Consider the following 20,390-nt stretch of genomic DNA (forward strand, 5'->3'; position numbering starts at 1 on the left):
GACATTGACGGCCAGGCACTCCTGCTTCTGACCCTTCCGACGGTGCAGGAGTGCATGGAGCTGAAGCTGGGGCCCGCCATCAAGTTATGCCACCAGATCGAGAGAGTCAAAGTGGCTTTCTACGCCCAGTACGCCAACTGACTCTCCCCTCGGGAGGTGGCCCGTGATGTAGGATGCAGTGTTGGTAAAGGTTTCCAGGACTGAAACTTTGATTTTCCGGGATGTGTTCAATGGTACAGACACTAAGTATCACCAGAAAACCAGAAGCCCAGGATCTCCTGCCTCTGCTGGCGTGTGAACTGTTTCCGTGTTTTCAAAGCACAGTGAAGCACAGCAGCAGTTGCTTCTGGGGAGGTGCCAGTTAAAGTCACGCGTCAGACCCTGCCGGACGTGGGCCAGCTTCTTGGTTCACCCACATTTTGCCTTTCTCCCGCCCCAAACCAGGCAGCTCCCTTGAAGCAGGATTTCCTAAAGTGAGGCCTGCATTCTTTGTAAAAGAAGAATGTCGCCAAGGAAGAAACCTCACCCCGTGCTGTCATGTTTCCTGTAATCACACGGGCACATTTATACATGCAGTTTCCTGTGACCCTCGTTGAACGGCACCTGCAGTTTCATCTTGGTGGCAACTCCTTTCTGCAATGCAGCTGGCAGTGACATCCTTATAAAAAGATATGCTAAAGCTCTGTCCTCCGTTCGAGGTGCCTTTTAGGAATACGGGGAGTGAAGGAAGGCCGGCAGGCATCTCCGTGCAACTGAATGGTTGGTTGGTTGGTTTTGTTGTGTTTTTTGAGAGAGAATCTCGCTCTGTCACCCAGGCTGGAATGCAGTGGCACGATCTCAGCTCACTGCAACCTCTGTCTCCCGGGTTCAAGTGAGTCTCCTGCCTCAGCCTCCCAAGTAGCTGGGATTACAGGCGCCCACCACCATGCCCAGCTAATTTTTGTATTTTCAGTAGAGACGGAGTTTCACCATGTTGGCCAGGCTGGTCTTGAACTCCTGAGCTCAGGTGATCCACCTGCCTCAGCCTCCCAAAGTGCTGGAATTACAGGTGTGAGCCACCGCGCCCTGGCCCAACTGGATGGTTTTTGATTAAAGCTTAGAACATCTGTAGAGACACTCTACCCAGTCTTTTCTAGACCTCAACTGTCTCCAGTGTTGTAGTTTAATTGTAGCTGGATCAGGCAGTGAGTCTTTTAGGCAAATGTTGGATTATATATCGAAGGAAAAGCTTAGTTTCAGAGAGCAGGAAGGGAAAGAGATGTGGGGGAAGCATTTCATGAACCAGCTGCATCCTCTTAGAAGGATCACTGTGGCAGGTCACTGAGCAGGCGTCCCTCTGAGCATCCATTCTGTCTCGTTCTGCCCCAGCTGGCCGCATATGCACCAGGGACAGTGCAACATGAGCCCTGAATCTGGAGGCAGCCACTTGGCACCCTGGTTTTGCTGAGAACTAACTCTGAGATCTTGAATGACTTCTCATCACTCTGGACCTCGGTTCCTGTGAAGCGACAGGTGTGGACACTGAGGGTGTGGTGGTGAGCACGCTGTCTCCCGCTGGCGTTCATCCCACTCATGCTGGAAAGAAAGATCCAGAGCGGCCAAAAATGAGAAAAAGAAAGAAAAAGAAGGGTCTGGTCCCAGTTCTGACCCTGCCATTCCTGCAGCTCTTTCTGGCTTTGAATTTGCTTGTGGAATTTCTTGGGCAGTTGTGTTAAATCCGCCAGGTCACATACAAAGCTGTGGCTGCAAGAGTTGGCTGGCCTCTTGGACCAGAAGCCATCTCCGTATCCTCATGAGTGACTCCGTATCTCCACTCAGACCCAGTGGACTACAGTGTTCCTCTGTGGTGGCTGCCAAGATGCCTTTTTAAACTTATGCAAGGAAACCAAACTCTCCCACAGTTCCTGAGCAGACACTGGAAGCAGAGGTTTCACACCCTTCCTGCTTTTTCACCATAATTACCTTGAGCTTGTCCCTTGGACTAGAGTCTCCACAGTTCCAGTAAAATTCTGCGGTGGGCTGATGAGCTGCTTGCATTTCTGTGACATTTCCAAATATGATTCTCGGTGGGATTTTGGAAACTGTGATTGCTCAAGCTCACCCTTCTTAACACTCTGTAATGGTTACAGAGGAGAGTGGAAAACACGTATTTTATGGATGAGGCGTTTTGTTCTCCCCTGCAGTCGCTTTCTAGAATCAAGTTTTAGAGTTTGGCTGATGCATCTGCCTGGGGACCTCAGATGGGAGGATTGTGTCATTTGTGCCCCGACAGAAATGTCTCTGGGATTCGTGACTGGCTTGCCCTGGGCATCTCTCCTTTAAGCTCAAGTTTTGACCTTTCCGCGGTTTTCCACCCCTGCCTTCTCAGCCACATGCTTTTGGCCTTAAACGCTCAGTCCCGTGGAGTCAAACTCTGCCAGACGATTGGAAAGGGCTCCATTCCCAGGCCTTTGGCACTTTCCCCGCGCTGGCCCCTTGATCCTTCCCTGTGGCCTTTTCAAGCTGAGCTGTTTCTGTTGTATTTGAGACGAGGATGAGGGAATGCGGTGGCCGCAACAGAACAAGGACTTGCAGCACGAATGTCACTTCTGTCTCCCTTTTCAGTGGTGGCACGGAGGAGGAGGTGCTGCGTTGGAGGGAGGAGATCCTCCAGGAGCTCTCTGGAGCCCACCCAGGGAGCTGGAGTTTGTGGCCCGCCAGGAGCCCAGGAAGGATACGACCACTGTCGCAGGGGAAAGTGTTTGCTTCCCATGAAGCCAAGTGCCCAAGACTCTCCGTATCCTTCACCCTGACAGTTTAACTTCGGTGTTTCTCTGTGCAGTTGCGGTCATCATGGGTGAGCACTCTGTGTGCGTGTGCCAGGGAGGAGACGACTGTGACCACTGCACAAGAGGGCATGGCCTGGCGTCACCATGAAAGTTGTCTCTATGCCTTCTCTCCGGTCCTTGAGGAGAGCCCAGAAAGATTTTAGGACCAAGGAGGTGCTTTTCCTCCAGCTGTTGCCAGTGTCCTTCTGAGCTGCTTGGATTCTCCGGGGATTTCCGTCGTGGTGGGTGGACTTCACATCAGCAGCAATTCTGGTACAGAATTGTAATGTGTTTTCATTGCTCTGTAGGATTCACCTCTCACCAGCGTCTGTCTTAAAGATAGGGCCAATTTCATGGAGCAGTTTTCTGTGTGTGTCCTTGTTGCTTTTGGCAGAAAAAGTGGATTTGACATGTGCGCCCCGATGCCACCATAGCCCCTAGGCCAACAGTGTCATGGTCTAAACACCAAGAAGTGATGCCCCGCATTCCTTCCCTTGATGGTACCGTTTCTTCTCCATCTCTCTCTGATGATCCTTTGGGACCAAAGTCCTCTCCTTAGTGCGCCCACGTCCTGTGGGCATCACGCCACTTGGAACTTCCTGGAACTGGCCCGGCGGACTCTGCAGTCTGCGCCGTTTGAAAACCCTGAGAAAGAGACGTCACCTCAACTTGAATCACGACAGCCCATTGCTCAGTCTCACCCTAAACTCACGGAGGTTGTTTCAGCTCCTCACTTCTTGACTGCATTTGTACTATGTTGAAAAAATATCCTGTCCACAAAAACACCAACCTAACAACCTAGAAAAAGAACAGGGTACTACTGGCATTACAGAACTTCTTTGCCTTTCAAACAAAAGCAAAACACAGTGAACTTCACCACAGAGCTTCAGAGTGCGGGGGACTCATCCATCACTTTCAAAATCAGAGTCATTTGATCCAAGTTTGGGTCAGACACAGTATTTGAGCTGCACGGCTTCTGGGTTCTCCTACCTTATTTGATCAGATTCAAAAGATGATTTCCTGTGTTTGTTTTGATTTGTTCCTCAGTACGTTAAAATGATCCACGCCTTGAACACTGCCCTGTGACCTTTACTGCCGCACCCTCTGGGAGGTTGATTTTGATCAGCCCTTTGAAGATGGGTGTCGAATTTATCTCACAGAATTTTGAGTGTTGTATTCGGCAAGTTCTGAGATTTGCCCTCTATCTTATGCCAAACACCCCTTTCTAAGAGCTGTCCCCACTTAGTTTTAGAAGCACTAGGGGTTTTCATACTTATTTTATAGAACACCCATTTATATTTATTTCTGTATATAGAACTAAAAAAAAAGCAGTAGTGTTAAAAATCTTTGTTGTGGTTTGAGCATCTTTGCTGCTTTTGGATTAAGATGGCGAATCAAGGCTCCACCTCCTCTCTCTTCTGTCTTTAGAAAGCTGTGATCACGTGTGCAATTATTTGAAAGGAAACATAGTCAATTAAGAAACCTGTAGTTTAAGGAAGAAATTGTTAGCGAGATATCCATGCAGCCCATATCTCGTTGGTGCAATAATTAAATAGCAAAGGAAATCTGTATGGGCAACTATTAGAATTCAGTAATTCTTTTGTTTATTGCCCTTTTCTAAGAGTCTTTTGGAAATTAGTCCCTTTCACGTGGTTGAATTCTTAAGTTGACCAGTTCTTATAGCTCTTATCACTAGAATGGTTTGCAGATACCCCAAACATACTATGATAAAATCAAATTGTGCTACTTTTGACCCATGTAACTTACCTGAAAGTTGTAAGTGCTGACATAGAGTACTGCCTTGAATTTTGGTTGAAAACCTCTCTAGTTTCAATGATAAATAACAACTCAAACGATTCCATATTGTTTGAGGAAGGGGCTGTAATTCTTCTGTATGGCTGGCACCAAGTAATGGGAATTTGGCCCAGTGAGTATGAAGGTCGTGCTGCCTAACCAAGGCAGAGCAGTGCTTTTTGTGTGGCTGAAGAGATGTGCTGATGGAAAACGGAAACTTCTAGGACAATCGTTGGCTAAAAATCACCTTAGGATGAAAAATTTGAGGCAAATTTTTTTAAATGACAGACAAAATAATCATCTCACTTGCTCGAAACAGGAGCCAGCATGATCTCTGGAAACATCAACTATCCCTCGTGGTGAATGTTGAAAGCCCTTTCACTGTTTTGCATTCTAGTTTGAATAGTTTGTATTGAAATTGGATTCCTATCTTGTGTATGTTTCTGGTGCATAAAAGGGAAAAATTGGTGTCGTTACTTTTGAAATTTGCAGGACGAAGGGCATGCTTTTGGTTTGCTGTAAGATTGTATTCTGTATATATGTTTTCATGTAAATAAATGAAAATCTATATCAGAGTTATATTTTAATTTTTATTCTAAATGAAAAAAAAAACCTTTTTACTTGAAAAATAATTGTAAGCCACATTGTTAATAAAGCAAAAATAAATTCTATGGTGGTGTTTCGGTCTTTGTGTTGAAGGTTATTCAATATTATCTTTAGCGTCTGCATTAGTTATTTTGGTCGGAATTTTTTGTTTCGTTTTTGCCACGCACTGAAGCCTTATTTCTAGGTTGTTAATGACCACGACTCTCAAAGTCCTGTGTGACCTCTCAGAGTCACCTCCTAGCTCCAGAATGGAACTTTCTGGTCAAAGAACTTGTGTTTATTCTTTTTAATTGTTAAAACATTCTCGTGTATCCTCACACAACCACCTCTAGCCCTCCCACTTTCAGTCATTTCTGTTATTCTAGGATTTCCTGATGCCTTAGTAGAAAGACTGCTTTATTGCTATGAGAGCAATAGTTAAATAACCACATTTATATTTATCATTTTTCTTTCAGTATCACACATAGGTTTTAGGCAATGAAGCTGGGATAAGAAGAGAGACCTTTGCCGTCCTACCCCATCTCTGGGATCTCTCACAGGCAGAACCTGTCCCCTTCCTCTGTCACCACAGGTTCAGGTAGCATCTCCTAGGGGCAGGGTTAAGGCAGAAGGGGAGAGAAAGCACTGAGTTAATGGAGGTAGAGGAGTGTTGAACGATTTCTTCTTTTCATCCATCCCAGATGATTTCAAGTATCTTAGTTCACTTTATTTTTTACTTTATTGCTTTCTTTTTAGAGACAGGCTCTCGCTCTGTCACCCAGGCTGGAGTGCAGTGGTGCAGTCATTTACTTCTCTTTAAATATTATTTTTGCTCTGATGGCAATCACATTCTGCATATAGAAATTTTTCTTTTAATTATGGAAATTTTTTTTTTTTTTTTTTTGGAGACAGGGTCTCACTGCCACCCAGGCTGGAGTACAGTGGCATGATCATGGCTCTCTGGAGCCTCAAACTCCTGGGCTTAGGTGATCCTCTCACCTTAGCCTCCTGAGTAGCTGGGATCACAGGCATGCCACCACATCTGGCTAGGAAACTTTTTAATAGCAAAAATGAGGCCCAAGAGGGCAAAATGGGAAACATGTTGTTCATTTTCTCAAAATACACTGGAAACAGATAAAGGGTGAAATGGCTGAGTAAATAGGATCATTGTATTTCAATTCGCACTTGGAGATCTTTGAGAAGAGCAGGACCAAATATCTGAGACAGTGGAAGCTGAACTCTGTTCTGCACCTCCAAATTGAATGAATCAAGACAAGAAAGAAAATCTGTATTTTCATGTCGCCATCAAAAACCTATTTTTAATTCTTCTGCTCTCTAGTGAGGCTGTTTCCTCAGTTTACTAGAAGTTACTTCCCCCTTGTCTTGGGGTTTGTGCTGTGACTGTTTTAAGTCTGAAAGAGCATGATGCTTACTGGAGTTTCAAGGACTGTGTTTAAAGAAATGTCGTTTATGTCAACATAACCTTGGGTGATTCCTCGTGAAGATGACATATTATCAGTTTAGTGAAAATACAACATCAAAATAATAGATGGGCTACAAAGGTTTACTTGGGGATAGTTTCATCAAGAGGTTTTTATGTTGTCAACCCAAGCCTGGGTTATAACACATTCCATTTAGTGCAGTTCATTTGTTGTGTCAAAGTACATTGTTTTGTGTTCTCCTATAGCTAATATGTGTAAATGGTGCATCATAGTAATAAGTAAAATGGAAACTCTTCCTTTGTTATTCTGAAGTCTGATCAACACACAATGACCACTACCACCAGGTCTTCCAACCCAACCCCAAAATTTGTTTCATCATAGGTATTGCCATCTTTTGCTTAGAATTTTTGGAATAGGAGATGTACATTGACGGAGAAAGAGTAAAACGTTGTATTTTACTGGGTTCAAATACTCATTCTCCTACCTGCAAGGTATGTTATACAAGGCCTCAGTTTTCTGTAAGAGGTGGATAGTGCTATATCTGTGCATGGTTGGTAGGACTGGATATTAGATAAATATTGTGTGATTCTAGGCAGAGTTAGCATGTGGTAGTGAACCAGATTCCCAGCATCACTGGGCACCCTCAACTTCTGGGCCTTTGAGCACTTGCTCATTGGAACATCCTGGCTGCCACTACTATTGTCTCCTTCACATCTACCTCAGCAGAAACTTCAGCCACCAGTCCCAATCCAATTAAGCCATTGAGAGTTTGGGCCCTACCCACCAAACCTAGATTCAAATGAAGTACACACCATGGTGTGCAGGATCTGGCTTCCCCAACAGTTGACCAGAAGGGCTGTGTGACACCACTCTCAGGTAAAGCAGAATTTGTGTCCCAGGGCACCAACTTGGATCAGTGAGAGATGGGAGGGAGCTAGCAGCAGTGTCCTATTCCTTTCCCTGGATGATCTATTTTGAAGCATGGTAGTTTTGTTTAGCCTGACCAGAAACCTTGATAGAGAAACCTTAAGCTGAGGCCAACTCTATAACATACCATCTGGTATTTGCTTTCCAGCCCTACCTGCCTCAATGTCTATTTTCCCTTATTCCTGCTGCCTGGATGTTTCTTTCCACAATAAAATATTGGCACATATGCTTTGACCTAGACTTTGTTATCTTTGAAGCCCAGATAAGATAACTTGTGCAAGAAGTTTATAAAACAGCTTCTCAGCTAGGAGTTTGGAGTCAGATTGTCACCCCTCTGAAAGCAGTAGGGACGCTTTTCATCTTGGTAAGTAGGGGATAATAATCCTGACACTGGCATCACAATCACTAAAGCTTTTGCTTCTGCTTGAATGCACAGCAGGTGGAAGGCATGGGGGTGGGAGATGAAGTGGCCACTGCTTATAGTAGGGGCAATGATATTAATAAAGACAGTGTGTAAGGTAACTGCATTTGGCATCACTGGCCTTGAAAAAGGAAAATAGCACACTTAGGGAAGCAATTTGTCAGCTCAAAAGCTTCTAAGGCAGCTTTCAAAGGCACTTTCATCTTCTACAGCCACAGGGAAGACCTGCTGAAAATCAGGCCCAGGATCTGATTATAAGGATATCGGAGCTGCAAAGGATACTAAATGGGCAGCCTTGACAGGTTTCCTTTTTCAGAGTCAGAGCCCTTGTAGGGAAAGAGTTAAAAATTAACACCTGAGATGGGTCATTGAGTACATAAGACAAGAATCTTTTTTTCTTTTTACTTATTTTAAGAGACATGGTCTTACTCTGTCACACAGGCTGGAGTGCAGTGGTATGATCATAACTCACTGCAGTCTCAAACTCCTGGGCTCAAGCAATCCTCTGGCCTTTGCCTCCCAAGTAACTGGGACTACAGGGATGTGCCATCATGCCACCATGCCTGGCTAATTCTTTTTTTTGTATAGACAGGGTCTCAGTATGTTGCCCAGGCTGGTTATCCAAGAATCTTCAACCTTAACTTTACCTAAACTCTCCTACGTCTAGGCAGAAGCAGCCCTCTTCCTGAGGTGAAAGCACTCCCCTTGCGTGAACACCATAGGACAACTTCACCTGATGCAGGTTCTTTATTTGCAAAATGACATCATTCCCAACATGTGTCTCCTCCCTTTGACCCATCATCACTTTCACAACAATAACCAGATTTAGGTCTCAGCACAGCCTGGGAATGTAAATACAAACCCTGATTGGGGAAGAACAGTCCATACACCAAAGGAATTACAGAATCTGGCTAATACACACTGGCAGAAACTGGGAGGACGCATATGGTAATAGGTTAGGGTTTTAGATGAAGCAGCACAGGATATAATGCTGGATATGGGGAAATTCATGACATTGGGGCATTTACTGTGACCTAGAATTCAGTATTTTTGTAAGAATTACTTGGGGCCAGTCTAATGATTACCCATGATGGTTCCCAGGTATTGACCTATAGTTAACAAGCTGGAAATGCAAAAGTGGCTTTGTTATACTTTTGAGGATGATGTCAAAAGACTGGAAATGTAATGCATATACTAGGCTAACTCTCCTGCTCTTTTTAAAAATGTGGCTCGCAGAGACATTGGTCATCTTAACATGTGGCTGGTCTATTGATGGCATCATGCCAATTAGACCTGGTGAGCAGGAATCCTGGTAAAATACTTGCATACCAGAGGGAGGAAGATAAACCTCACAGACATTAGAAGCAGCCAGCGTTATTGACAGCCTGGTCGACCAGTGGCACAGCTACAGCCTTGGGGAACTGCATCCTATAGGTATACAATCATGTCCTTCCAGCTGCTACATTTGCACAGAACCAATGGCCAGTATAAGATACTGTGTTCCCAAGAGTTTGAAGGCACAGACGTCCAAATAGTAGAATTAGGTTGGATGGGCTCCTCTCACCACTTATTCCTAGTAACTCGATTGTTGAATATTTTCCCCACAGAACACAAAGTACCACTGAATTGGAAGCTGTGATTATCATTTGCCCTTCTTATACACGTGGACCAGCAAACAAAACAGTTTATTTACTTGATTGCCATGAAAAGCTATGTCTGCAGCCACAGAGAAGACTCACTGAAAATCAGGCCTAGGATCTGATTATAAGGATGGCAGAACTGCAAAGAATATAAAATGTGCAGCCTTGACAGGTTTCTGGTTCTGCACAATGAGGGTAGGGAGGAGCATGTCAGAAACCCAGGGGATTCAGTGGGGCATTGCTTAGTGTTCATGTAGTCACTGGTAACCATGAATAGGCAACTGAGGCAGCAGGGCAACTCAGGGAGTCCTTGGGAATATGAAGTTCTGATTATTCGAAACCCAAGGAATCCACTCTGGATTATTCAAACTCTCAAAGACTCCTTGGAGTATGATGTTCTGGATTATTCCACAAGAAAAAAAATCCAGATTTGTCACCAGGCTGGCCAAGGGCGAATCCATAATTCATGATAGCAGAAAGAGTTGATAAGAGTTACAGCTGTGAGGCCAGGCGCGGTGGCTCAAGCCTGTAATCCCAGCACTTTGGGAGGCCGAGACGGGCGGATCACGAGGTCAGGAGATCGAGACCATCCTGGCTAACACGGTGAAACCCCGTCTCTACTAAAAATACAAAAATGAGCCGGGCGAGGTGACGGGCGCCTGTAGTCCCAGCTACTCGGGAGGCTGAGGCAGGAGAATGGTGTAAACCTGGGAGGCGGAGCTTGCAGTGAGCTGAGATCTGGCCACTGCACTCCAGTCCGGGCGACAGAGCGAGACTCCGCCTCAAAAAAAAAAAAAAAAAGTTACAGCTGTGAGACTTGCTATGACAAAGGGCAACTTGGCTTCTTAACTTTTATTAAGTCTTTTTCTGGAGAGGGTCACTGCCTACCACTTTGAAGAATTAGACTTGCACTTTCCCTCTTGGGGAAAAACGTGAGGGTATCTTGTTCTCTGAGGATGAGAGCCGGATATAATGAGAAAGTGTGAGTGCATCCAGGATTGATGGTGTTTCGTCAGTTTACGCACTCCCCCAGGCCGCTTACATCAACTGCTGCTTTGTGGATGAGCTGTTAGCTCACTGCCCAGCAATGCCAGCTACCACGACCACTTTCAGGCTCATGGCCAGCTCCAGCTCAGCATCTCTCCCACGAAACTTGGTGGCCACGAGGCACAGCAGCACCCGGATACATTGTACTTGCCCCATTAAAGGTCTAGTTTCTCCCATTGTCTCGACCCAGATGAAGCACTGGGGTTTGGAATTTGGCTACTTTGGGTGTCAGAACCTGGAAATGCTATGGAGTTAATGTCCCATGAGGCAAACTTTGATCAATTGAGATACAGGATGTAGCCAGCAAATAAATTCCCTTTCCATCCTCTCCCGGATGGACTCTATCCCCATATGGTGGAGGCTCTGTGCAGCCTGTCCAGAGACAACCCACATGTCTGAGTAACCACATGTGCTTCCTCATGGAATCATGGCCACCTCACTATGCACTACTGATTATTTAGTTTTCCTCCTCCTGTGCTTGACATTTCTCAGCCTGAGATTACCTCCTCTTCTCCAATAAAGTACCAGCTTAGAAGCTTTTTCTCAGGATCTGTTTTCTTGGGAACTCAGCTAAAGCAGTAGGCCTCCAAAAGTAGAGAGTATTATAGTCTACATATGCACTTTGCAAATAATAATGACAAAATATTCTGGTGTAATTCAGCAGGACTCTGCAGCTGGGGAAACCTACCAGCCTTCCATGATTGGAATGCTCTTACTATGCATCTGTTTCAGAATTCCTTAAAGACATGGGATAGAGGTTAAAATTTAAAATGTCCCATCTAGGTTTTCTTCTAGGGTTTTTAAGGTTTTAGGTCTTATGTTTAAGTCTTTAATCCATCTTGAGTTAATTTTTGTATAAGGTGTAAGGAAGAGGTCCAGTTTCAGTTTTCTGCATATGGCTAGCCAATTTTCCCAACACCATTTATTAATTAGGGAATCCTTTCCCCATCGCTTGTTTTTGTCAGGTTTGTCAAAGATCAGATGGTTTTAGATGTGTGGCATTATTTCTGAGGCCTCTGTTCTGTTCCATTGTTCTAGATATCTGTTTTGGTACCAGTACCATGCTGTTTTGGTTACTGTAGCCTTGTAGTATAGTATGAAGTTAGGTAGCGTGATGCCTCCAGCTTTGTCCTTTTTGCTTAGGATTGTTTTGGCTATATGGAATCCTTTTTGGTTCCATATGAAATTTAAAGTAGTCTTTTCTAATTATGGGAAGAAAGTCAATGGTAGCTTGATGGGGATAGCATTGAATCTATAAATTACTTTGGGCAGTATGGCCATTTTCACAATATTGATTCTTCCTATCCATGAGCATGGAATGTTTTCTCATTTGTTTGTGTCCTCTCTTATTTCCTTGAGCAGTGGTTTGTAGTTCTTCTTCAAGAGGTCCTTCACATCCTTGTAAGTTGTATTTCTAGGTATTTTATTCTCTTTGTAGCAACTGTGAATGGGAGTTTGCTCATGATTTGGCTCTCTGTTTGTCTACTATTGGCGTATAGGAATGCTTGTGATTTTTGCACATTGATTTTGTATCCTGAGACTTTGCTGAAGTTGCTTATCAGCTTAAGGACATTTTGGGCTGTGATGATGGGGTTTTCTAAATATACAATTATGTCATCTGCAAACAGACAATTTGACTTCCTCTCTTCCTATTTGAATATGCTTTATTTCTTTCTCTTGCCTAATTGCATTGGCCAGAACTTCCAATATTATGTTGAATAGGAGTAGTGAGAGAGGGCATCCATGTCTTGTGCCAGTTTTCAAAGGGAATGCTTCCAGCTTTTGCCCATTCAGTGTGCTATTGGCTGTAGGTTTGTCGTAAATAGCTCTTATTATTTTTAGATATGTTCCATCAATACCTAGTTTGTTGAGACTTTTTAGCATGAAGGGGTGTTGAATTTTATCAAAGGGCTTTTCTGTATCTATTGAGATAATAATGTGGTTTTCATCATTGGTTCTGTTTCTGTGATGGATTATGTTTATTGATTTGTGTATGTTGAACCATCCCTGCATCCCAAATACCATTCAGGACATAGGCATAGGCAAAGACTTCATGACTTCATAACAAAGACTTCATGATTACATTTATTGATTTGTATGTGTTGAACCAACCTTGCATCCCAAATACCATTCAGGACATAGGCATGGGCAAAGACTTCACGACTAAAACACCAAAATCAATGGCAACAAAAGCCAAAATTGACAAATGGATCTAATTAAACTAAAGAACTTCTGCATAGCAAAAGAAACTATCATCAGAGTGAACAGGCAACCTAAAGAATGGGAGAAATTTTTTGCAATCTATCAATCTGACAAGGGACTAATATCTAGAATCTATGAGGAACTTATACAAATTAATGAGAAAAAAAACAACCCCATCAAAAAGTGGGTAAAGGATATGAACAGACACTTCTCAAAAGAAGACATTTATGCAGCCAACAAATATATGAAAAAAGGCTCATCATTACTGGTCATTAGAGAAATGCAAATCAAAAACACAATGAGATACCATATCACACCAGTTAAAATGGCGATCAGAGGGGGCGGAGCAAGATGGCCGAATAGGAACAGCTCCAGTCTCCAACTCCCAGCGCGAGCGATACAGAAGACCGGTGATTTCTGCATTTTCAACTGAGGTACTGGGGTCATCTCACTAGGGAGTGCCAGACAATCGGTGCTGGTCAGCTGCTGCAGCCTGACCAGCGAGAGCTGAAGCAGGGCGAGGCATCGCCTCACCTGGAAGCACAAGGGGGAAGGGAATCCGTTTTCCTAGCCAAGGGAACTGAGACACACAACACCTGGAAAATCGGGTAACTCCCACCCCAATACTGTGCTTTAAGCAGACAGGCACACCAGGAGAATATATCCCACACCTGGCTGGGAGGGTCCCACACCCACGGAGCCTCCCTCACTGCTAACACAGCAGTCTGCAGCGATGTATCCGCAAGGCAGCAGCGAGGCTGGGGGAGGGGCGCCCGCCATTGCTGAGGCTTAAGTAGGTAAACAAAGCCGCTGGGAAGCTCGAACTGGGTGGAGCTCACAGCAGCTCAAGGAAGCCTGCCTCTCTCTGTAGTCTCCACCTCTGGGGACAGCGCACAGCTGAAGACCAACAGGGGAAGCAGCGGGGGCCGGTGCAGACGCGAACGACTCTGTCTGACAGCTTGGGGGAGAGCCGTGGATCTCCCAACACGGAGGTTGAGATCTGAGAACGGACAGACTGCCTGCTCAGGTGGGTCCCTGACCCCTGAGTAGCCTAGCTGGGAGACATCCCCCACTAGGGGCAGTCTGACACCCCACACCTCACAGGGTGGAGTACACCCCTGAGAGGAAGCTTCCAAAGGAAGAATCAGACAGGTACACTCGCTGTTCAGCAATATTCTATCTTCGGCAACCTCTGCTGCTGATACCCAGGCAAACAGGGTCTGGAGTGGACCTCAAGCAATCTCCAACAGACCAACAGACAGTCCTTCTGACTGTCAGAAGGAAAACTATCAAACAGGAAGGACACCTATACCAAAACCCCATCAGTACGTCACCACCATCAAAGACCAGAGACAGATAAAACCACAAAGATGGGGAAGAAGCAGGGCAGAAAAGCTGGAAATTCAAAAAATAAGAGCGCATCTCTCCCTGCAAAGGAGCGCAGCCCATCGCCAGCAACGGATCAAAGCTGGTCAGAGAATGACTTTGACGAGATGAGAGAAGAAGGCTTCAGTCCATCAAACTTCTCAGAGCTAAAGGAGGAATCACGTACCCAGTGCAAAGAAACTAAAAATCTTGAAAAAAGAGTGGAAGAAGTGACAGCTAGACTAATTAATGCAGAGAAGATCATAAACGAAATGACAGAGATGAAAACCATGACACGAGAAATACGTGACAAATGCACAAGCTTCAGTAACCGACTCGATCAACTGGAAGAAAGAGTATCAGCGATTGAGGATCAAATGAATGAAATGAAGCGAGAAGAGAAACCAAAAGAAAAAAGAAGAAAAAGAAATGAACAAAGCCTGCAAGAAGTATGGGATTATGTAAAAAGACCAAATCTACGTCTGATTGGGGTGCCTGAAAGTGAGGGGGAAAATGGAACCAAGTTGGAAAACACTCTTCAGGATATCATCCAGGAGAACTTCCCCAACCTAGTAGGGCAGGCCAACATTCAAATTCAGGAAATACAGAGAACGCCACAAAGATACTCCTCCAGAAGAGCAACTCCAAGACACATAATTGCCAGATTCACCAAAGTTGAAATGAAGGAAAAAATCTTAAGGGCAGCCAGAGAGAAAGGTCGGGTTACCCACAAAGGGAAGCCCATCAGACTAACAGCAGATCTCTCGGCAGAAACTCTACAAGCCAGAAGAGAGTGGGGGCCAATATTCAACGTTCTTAAAGAAAAGAATTTTCAACCCAGAATTTCATATCCAGCCAAACTAAGTTTCATAAGTGAAGGAGAAATAAAATCCTTTACAGATAAGCAAATGCTTAGAGATTTTGTCACCACCAGGCCTGCCTTACAAGAGACCCTGAAGGAAGCCCTAAACATGGAAAGGAACAACCGGTACCAGCCATTGCAAAAACATGCCAAAATGTAAAGACCATCGAGGCTAGGAAGAAACTGCATCAACTAACGAGCAAAATAACCAGTTAATATCATAATGACAGGATCCAGTTCACACATAACAATATTAACCTTAAATGTAAATGGACTAAATGCTCCAATTAAAAGACACAGACTGGCAAACTGGATAAAGAGTCAAGACCCATCAGTCTGCTGTATTCAGGAGACCCATCTCACATGCAGAGACATACATAGGCTCAAAATAAAGGGATGGAGGAAGATCTACCAAGCAAATGGAGAACAAAAAAAAGCAGGGGTTGCAATCCTAGTCTCTGATAAAACAGACTTTAAACCATCAAAGATCAAAAGAGACAAAGAAGGCCATTACATAATGGTAAAGGGATCAATTCAACAGGAAGAGCTAACTCTCCTAAATATATATGCACCCAATACAGGAGCACCCAGATTCATAAAGCAAGTCCTTAGAGACTTACAAAGAGACTTAGACTCCCATACAATAATAATGGGAGACTTCGACACTCCACTGTCAACATTAGACAGATCAACGAGACAGAAAGTTAACAAGGATATCCAGGAATTGAACTCATCTCTGCACCAAGCGGACCTAATAGACATCTATAGAACTCTCCACCCCAAATCAACAGAATATACATTCTTCTCAGCACCACATCGCACTTATTCCAAAATTGACCACATAATTGGAAGTAAAGCACTCCTCAGCAAATGTACAAGAACAGAAATTATAACAAACTGTCTCTCAGACCACAGTGCAATCAAACTAGAACTCAGGACTAAGAAACTCAATCAAAACCGCTCAACTACATGGAAACTGAACAACCTGCTCCTGAATGACTACTGGGTACATAACGAAATGAAAGCAGAAATAAAGATGTTCTTTGAAACCAATGAGAACAAAGATACAACATACCAGAATCTCTGGGACACATTTAAAGCAGTGTGTAGAGGGAAATTTATAGCACTAAATGCCCACAAGAGAAAGCAGGAAAGATCTAAAACTGACACTCTAACATCACAATTAAAAGAACTAGAGAGGCAAGAGCAAACACATTCAAAAGCTAGCAGAAGGCAAGAAATAACTAAGATCAGAGCAGAACTGAAGGAGATAGAGACACAAAAAACCCTCCAAAAAATCAATGAATCCAGGAGTTGGTTTTTTGAAAAGATCAACAAAATTGACAGACCGCTAGCAAGACTAATAAAGAAGAAAAGAGAGAGGAATCAAATAGACGCAATAAAAAATGATAAAGGGGATATCACCACTGACCCCACAGAAATACAAACAACCATCAGAGAATACTATAAACGCCTCTATGCAAATCAACTAGAAAATCTAGAAGAAATGGATAATTTCCTAGACACTTACACTCTCCCAAGACTAAACCAGGAAGAAGTTGAATCCCTGAATAGACCAATAGCAGGCTCTGAAATTGAGGCAACAATTAATAGCCTACCCACCAAAAAAAGTCCAGGACCAGATGGATTCACAGCTGAATTCTACCAGAGGTACAAGGAGGAGCTGGTACCATTCCTTCTGAAACTATTCCAATCAATAGAAAAAGAGGGAATCCTCCCTAACTCATTTTATGAGGCCAACATCATCCTGATACCAAAGCCTGGCAGAGACACAACAAAAAAAGAGAATTTTAGACCAATATCCCTGATGAACATCGATGCAAAAATTCTCAATAAAATACTGGCAAACCGGATTCAGCAGCACATCAAAAAGCTTATCCACCATGATCAAGTGGGCTTCATCCCTGGGATGAAAGGCTGGTTCAACATTCGCAAATCAATAAACGTAATCCAGCATATAAACAGAACCAAAGACAAGAACCACATGATTATCTCAATAGATGCAGAAAAGGCTTTTGACAAAATTCAACAGCCCTTCATGCTAAAAACGCTCAATAAATTCGGTATTGATGGAACGTACCTCAAAATAATAAGAGCTATTTATGACAAACCCACAGCTAATATCATTCTGAATGGGCAAAAACTGGAAAAATTCCCTTTGAAAACTGGCACAAGACAGGGATGCCCTCTCTCACCACTCCTATTCAACATAGTCTTGGAAGTTCTGGCTAGGGCAATCAGGCAAGAGAAAGAAATCAAGGGTATCCAGTTAGGAAAAGAAGAAGTCAAATTGTCCCTGTTTGCAGATGACATGATTGTATATTTAGAAAACCCCATTGTCTCAGCCCAAAATCTCCTTAAGCTGATAAGCAACTTCAGCAAAGTCTCAGGATACAAAATTAATGTGCAAAAATCACAAGCATTCTTATACACCAGTAACAGACAAGCAGAGAGCCAAATCAGGAATGAACTTCCATTCACAATTGCTTCAAAGAGAATAAAATACCTAGGAATCCAACTTACAAGGGATATCAAGGACCTCTTCAAGGAGAACTACAAACCACTGCTCAGTGAAATCAAAGAGGACACAAACAAATGGAAGAACATACCATGCTCATGGATAGGAAGAATCAATATCGTGAAAATGGCCATACTGCCCAAGGTTATTTATGGATTCAATGCCATCCCCATCAAGCTACCAATGAGTTTCTTCACAGAATTGGAAAAAACTGCTTTAAAGTTCATATGGAACCAAAAAAGAGCCTGCATTGCCAAGACAATCCTAAGTCAAAAGGACAAAGCTGGAGGCGTCACGCTACCTGACTTCAAACTATACTACAAGGCTACAGTAACCAAAACAGCATGGTACTGGTACCAAAACAGAGATATAGACCAATGGAACAGAACAGAGTCCTCCGAAATAATACCACACATCTACAGCCATCTGATCTTTGACAAACCTGAGAGAAACAAGAAATGGGGAAAGGATTCCCTATTTAATAAATGGTGCTGGGAAAATTGGCTAGCGATAAGTAGAAAGCTGAAACTGGATCCTTTCCTTACTCCCTATACGAAGATTAATTCAAGATGGATTAGAGACTTAAATGTTAGACCTAATACCATAAAAACCCTAGAAGAAAATCTAGGTAGTACCATTCAGGACATAGGCATGGGCAAGGACTTCATGTCTAAAACACCAAAAGCAACGGCAGCAAAAGCCAAAATTGACAAATGGGATTTAATTAAACTAAAGAGCTTTTGCACAGCAAAAGAAACTACCATCAGAGTTAACAGGCAACCTACAGAATGGGAGAAAATTTTTGCAACCTACTCATCTGACAAAGGGCTAATATCCAGAATCTACAAAGAACTCAAACAAATATACAAGAAAAAACAAACAACCCCATCAAAAAGTGGGCAAAGGATATGAACAGACATTTCTCAAAAGAAGACATTCATACAGCCAACAGACACATGAAAAAATGCTCATCATCACTCACCATCAGAGAAATGCAAATCAAAACCACAATGAGATACCATCTCACACCAGTTAGAATGGCAATCATTAAGAAGTCAGGAAACAACAGGTGTTGGAGAGGATGTGGAGAAATAGGAACACTTTTACATTGTTGGTGGGATTGTAAACTAGTTCAACCATTATGGAAAACAGTATGGCAATTCCTCAAGGATCTAGAACTAGATGTACCATATGACCCAGCCATCCCACTACTGGGTATATACCCAAAGGATTATAAATTATTCTACTACAAAGACACATGCACACGTATGTTGATTGCGGCACTATTCACAATAGCAAAGACTTGGAATCAACCCAAATGTCCATCTGTGACAGACTGGATTAAGAAAATGTGGCACATATACACCATGGAATACTGTGCAGCCATAAAAAACGATGAGTTTGCGTCCTTTGTAGGGACATGGATGCAGCTGGAAACCATCATTCTTAGCAAACTATCACAAGAAGAGAAAACCAAACACCGCATGTTCTCACTCATAGGTGGAAACTGAACAATTAGATCACTTGGACTCGGGAAGGGGAACATCACACACTGGGGCCTATCATGGGGAGGGGGGAGGAGGGAGGGATTGCATTGGGGAGTTATACATGATATAAATGATGAATTGATGGGTGCTAATGAGTTGATGGGTGCAGCACACCAACATGGCATAAGTATACATATGTAACAAACCTGCACGTTATGCACATGTACCCTAGAACTTAAAGTATAATAAAAAAAAAAAAAAAATGGCGATCATTACAAAGTCAAGAAACAACATATGCTGGAGAGGATGTGGAGAAACAGGAATGCTGTTAAACTGTTGGTGGGAGTGTAAATTGGTTCAACCATTGTGAAAGACAGTGTGGCAATTCCTCAAGGATCTAGAACCAGAAATACCATTTGACCCAACAATCCCATTGCTGGGTATATGCCCAAAGGATTATAAATCGTTCTACTATAAAGACATGCACATGTATATTTATTGCAACACTATTCACAATAGCAAAGACTTGGAATCAACCCAAATGCCAATCAATGATATACTGGGTAGAGAAAATGTAGCATGTATACACCATGGCATACTATGCAGCCATAAAAAAGGATGAATTCATGTCCTTTGCAGGGACATGGATGAAGCTGGAAACCAGCATTCTTAGCAAACTAACACAGGAACAGAAAACCAAACACTGCATGTTCTCACTCGTAAGTGGGAGATGAACAATAAGAACACATGGACACAGGGAGGGGAACATCACACACTGAGGTCTGTCAGGGTTGGAGGGTTAGGGGAGGGATAGCATTGGGAGAAATACCTAATGTAGATGATGGGTTGATGGGTGCAGCAAACCACCATGGCACGTGTATACCTATGTAACAAACCTGCATATTCTGCACATTTATCCCAGATCTTAAAGTATAATTCAAAAAATTTAAAAAAAGAAGTCCCATCTGATTTTTATTTTATTTTCTTTTTGAGATAGAGTCTCACCCTGTGACCCAGGCTGGAGTGCAATGGCACGGTCTCGGCTCACTGCAACCTCCGCCTCCTGGGTTCAAACAATTCTCCTGCCTCAGTCTCCTGAGTAGCTGGGATTACAGGTACCTGCCATCACGCCCAGCTAATTTTTGTATTTTTAGTGAAGACAGTTTCACCATGTTGGCCAGGCCAGTCTTGAACTCCTAATTTCATGATCCACCTGCCTCAGCCTCCCAAAGTGCTGGGATTACAGGCATGAGCCACTGCGCCCAGCCTGAT

The 20,390-nt window shown here is 43.4% G+C and overlaps 2 protein-coding genes across 4 annotated transcripts in view; one reads left to right on the plus strand and one right to left on the minus strand.

Moving 5' to 3' along the window:
- The window catches only part of SFMBT2 (Scm like with four mbt domains 2), a 255,539-nt gene extending 250,267 nt beyond the window's left edge, over positions 1-5,272 (plus strand). For all 3 annotated transcript variants that reach the window (XM_030940693.1, XM_030940695.1, XM_030940694.1), the window contains one exon: positions 1-5,272. In XM_030940693.1, coding sequence (XP_030796553.1) covers positions 1-141 — 141 coding nt within the window. In that variant the 3' untranslated portion in view covers positions 142-5,272.
- The window catches only part of LOC115900314 (translation initiation factor IF-2-like), a 26,194-nt gene continuing 10,806 nt past the window's right edge, over positions 5,003-20,390 (minus strand). Inside the window, exon 3 of the mRNA XM_030940161.1 lies at positions 5,003-5,794. Coding sequence (XP_030796021.1) covers positions 5,741-5,794 — 54 coding nt within the window. The 3' untranslated portion in view covers positions 5,003-5,740. The remainder of the gene's footprint in view (positions 5,795-20,390) is intronic.

The sequence above is a fragment of the Rhinopithecus roxellana genome, chromosome 11 (genome assembly GCF_007565055.1).
Source record: "Rhinopithecus roxellana isolate Shanxi Qingling chromosome 11, ASM756505v1, whole genome shotgun sequence".
Taxonomy (NCBI): domain Eukaryota; kingdom Metazoa; phylum Chordata; class Mammalia; order Primates; family Cercopithecidae; genus Rhinopithecus; species Rhinopithecus roxellana.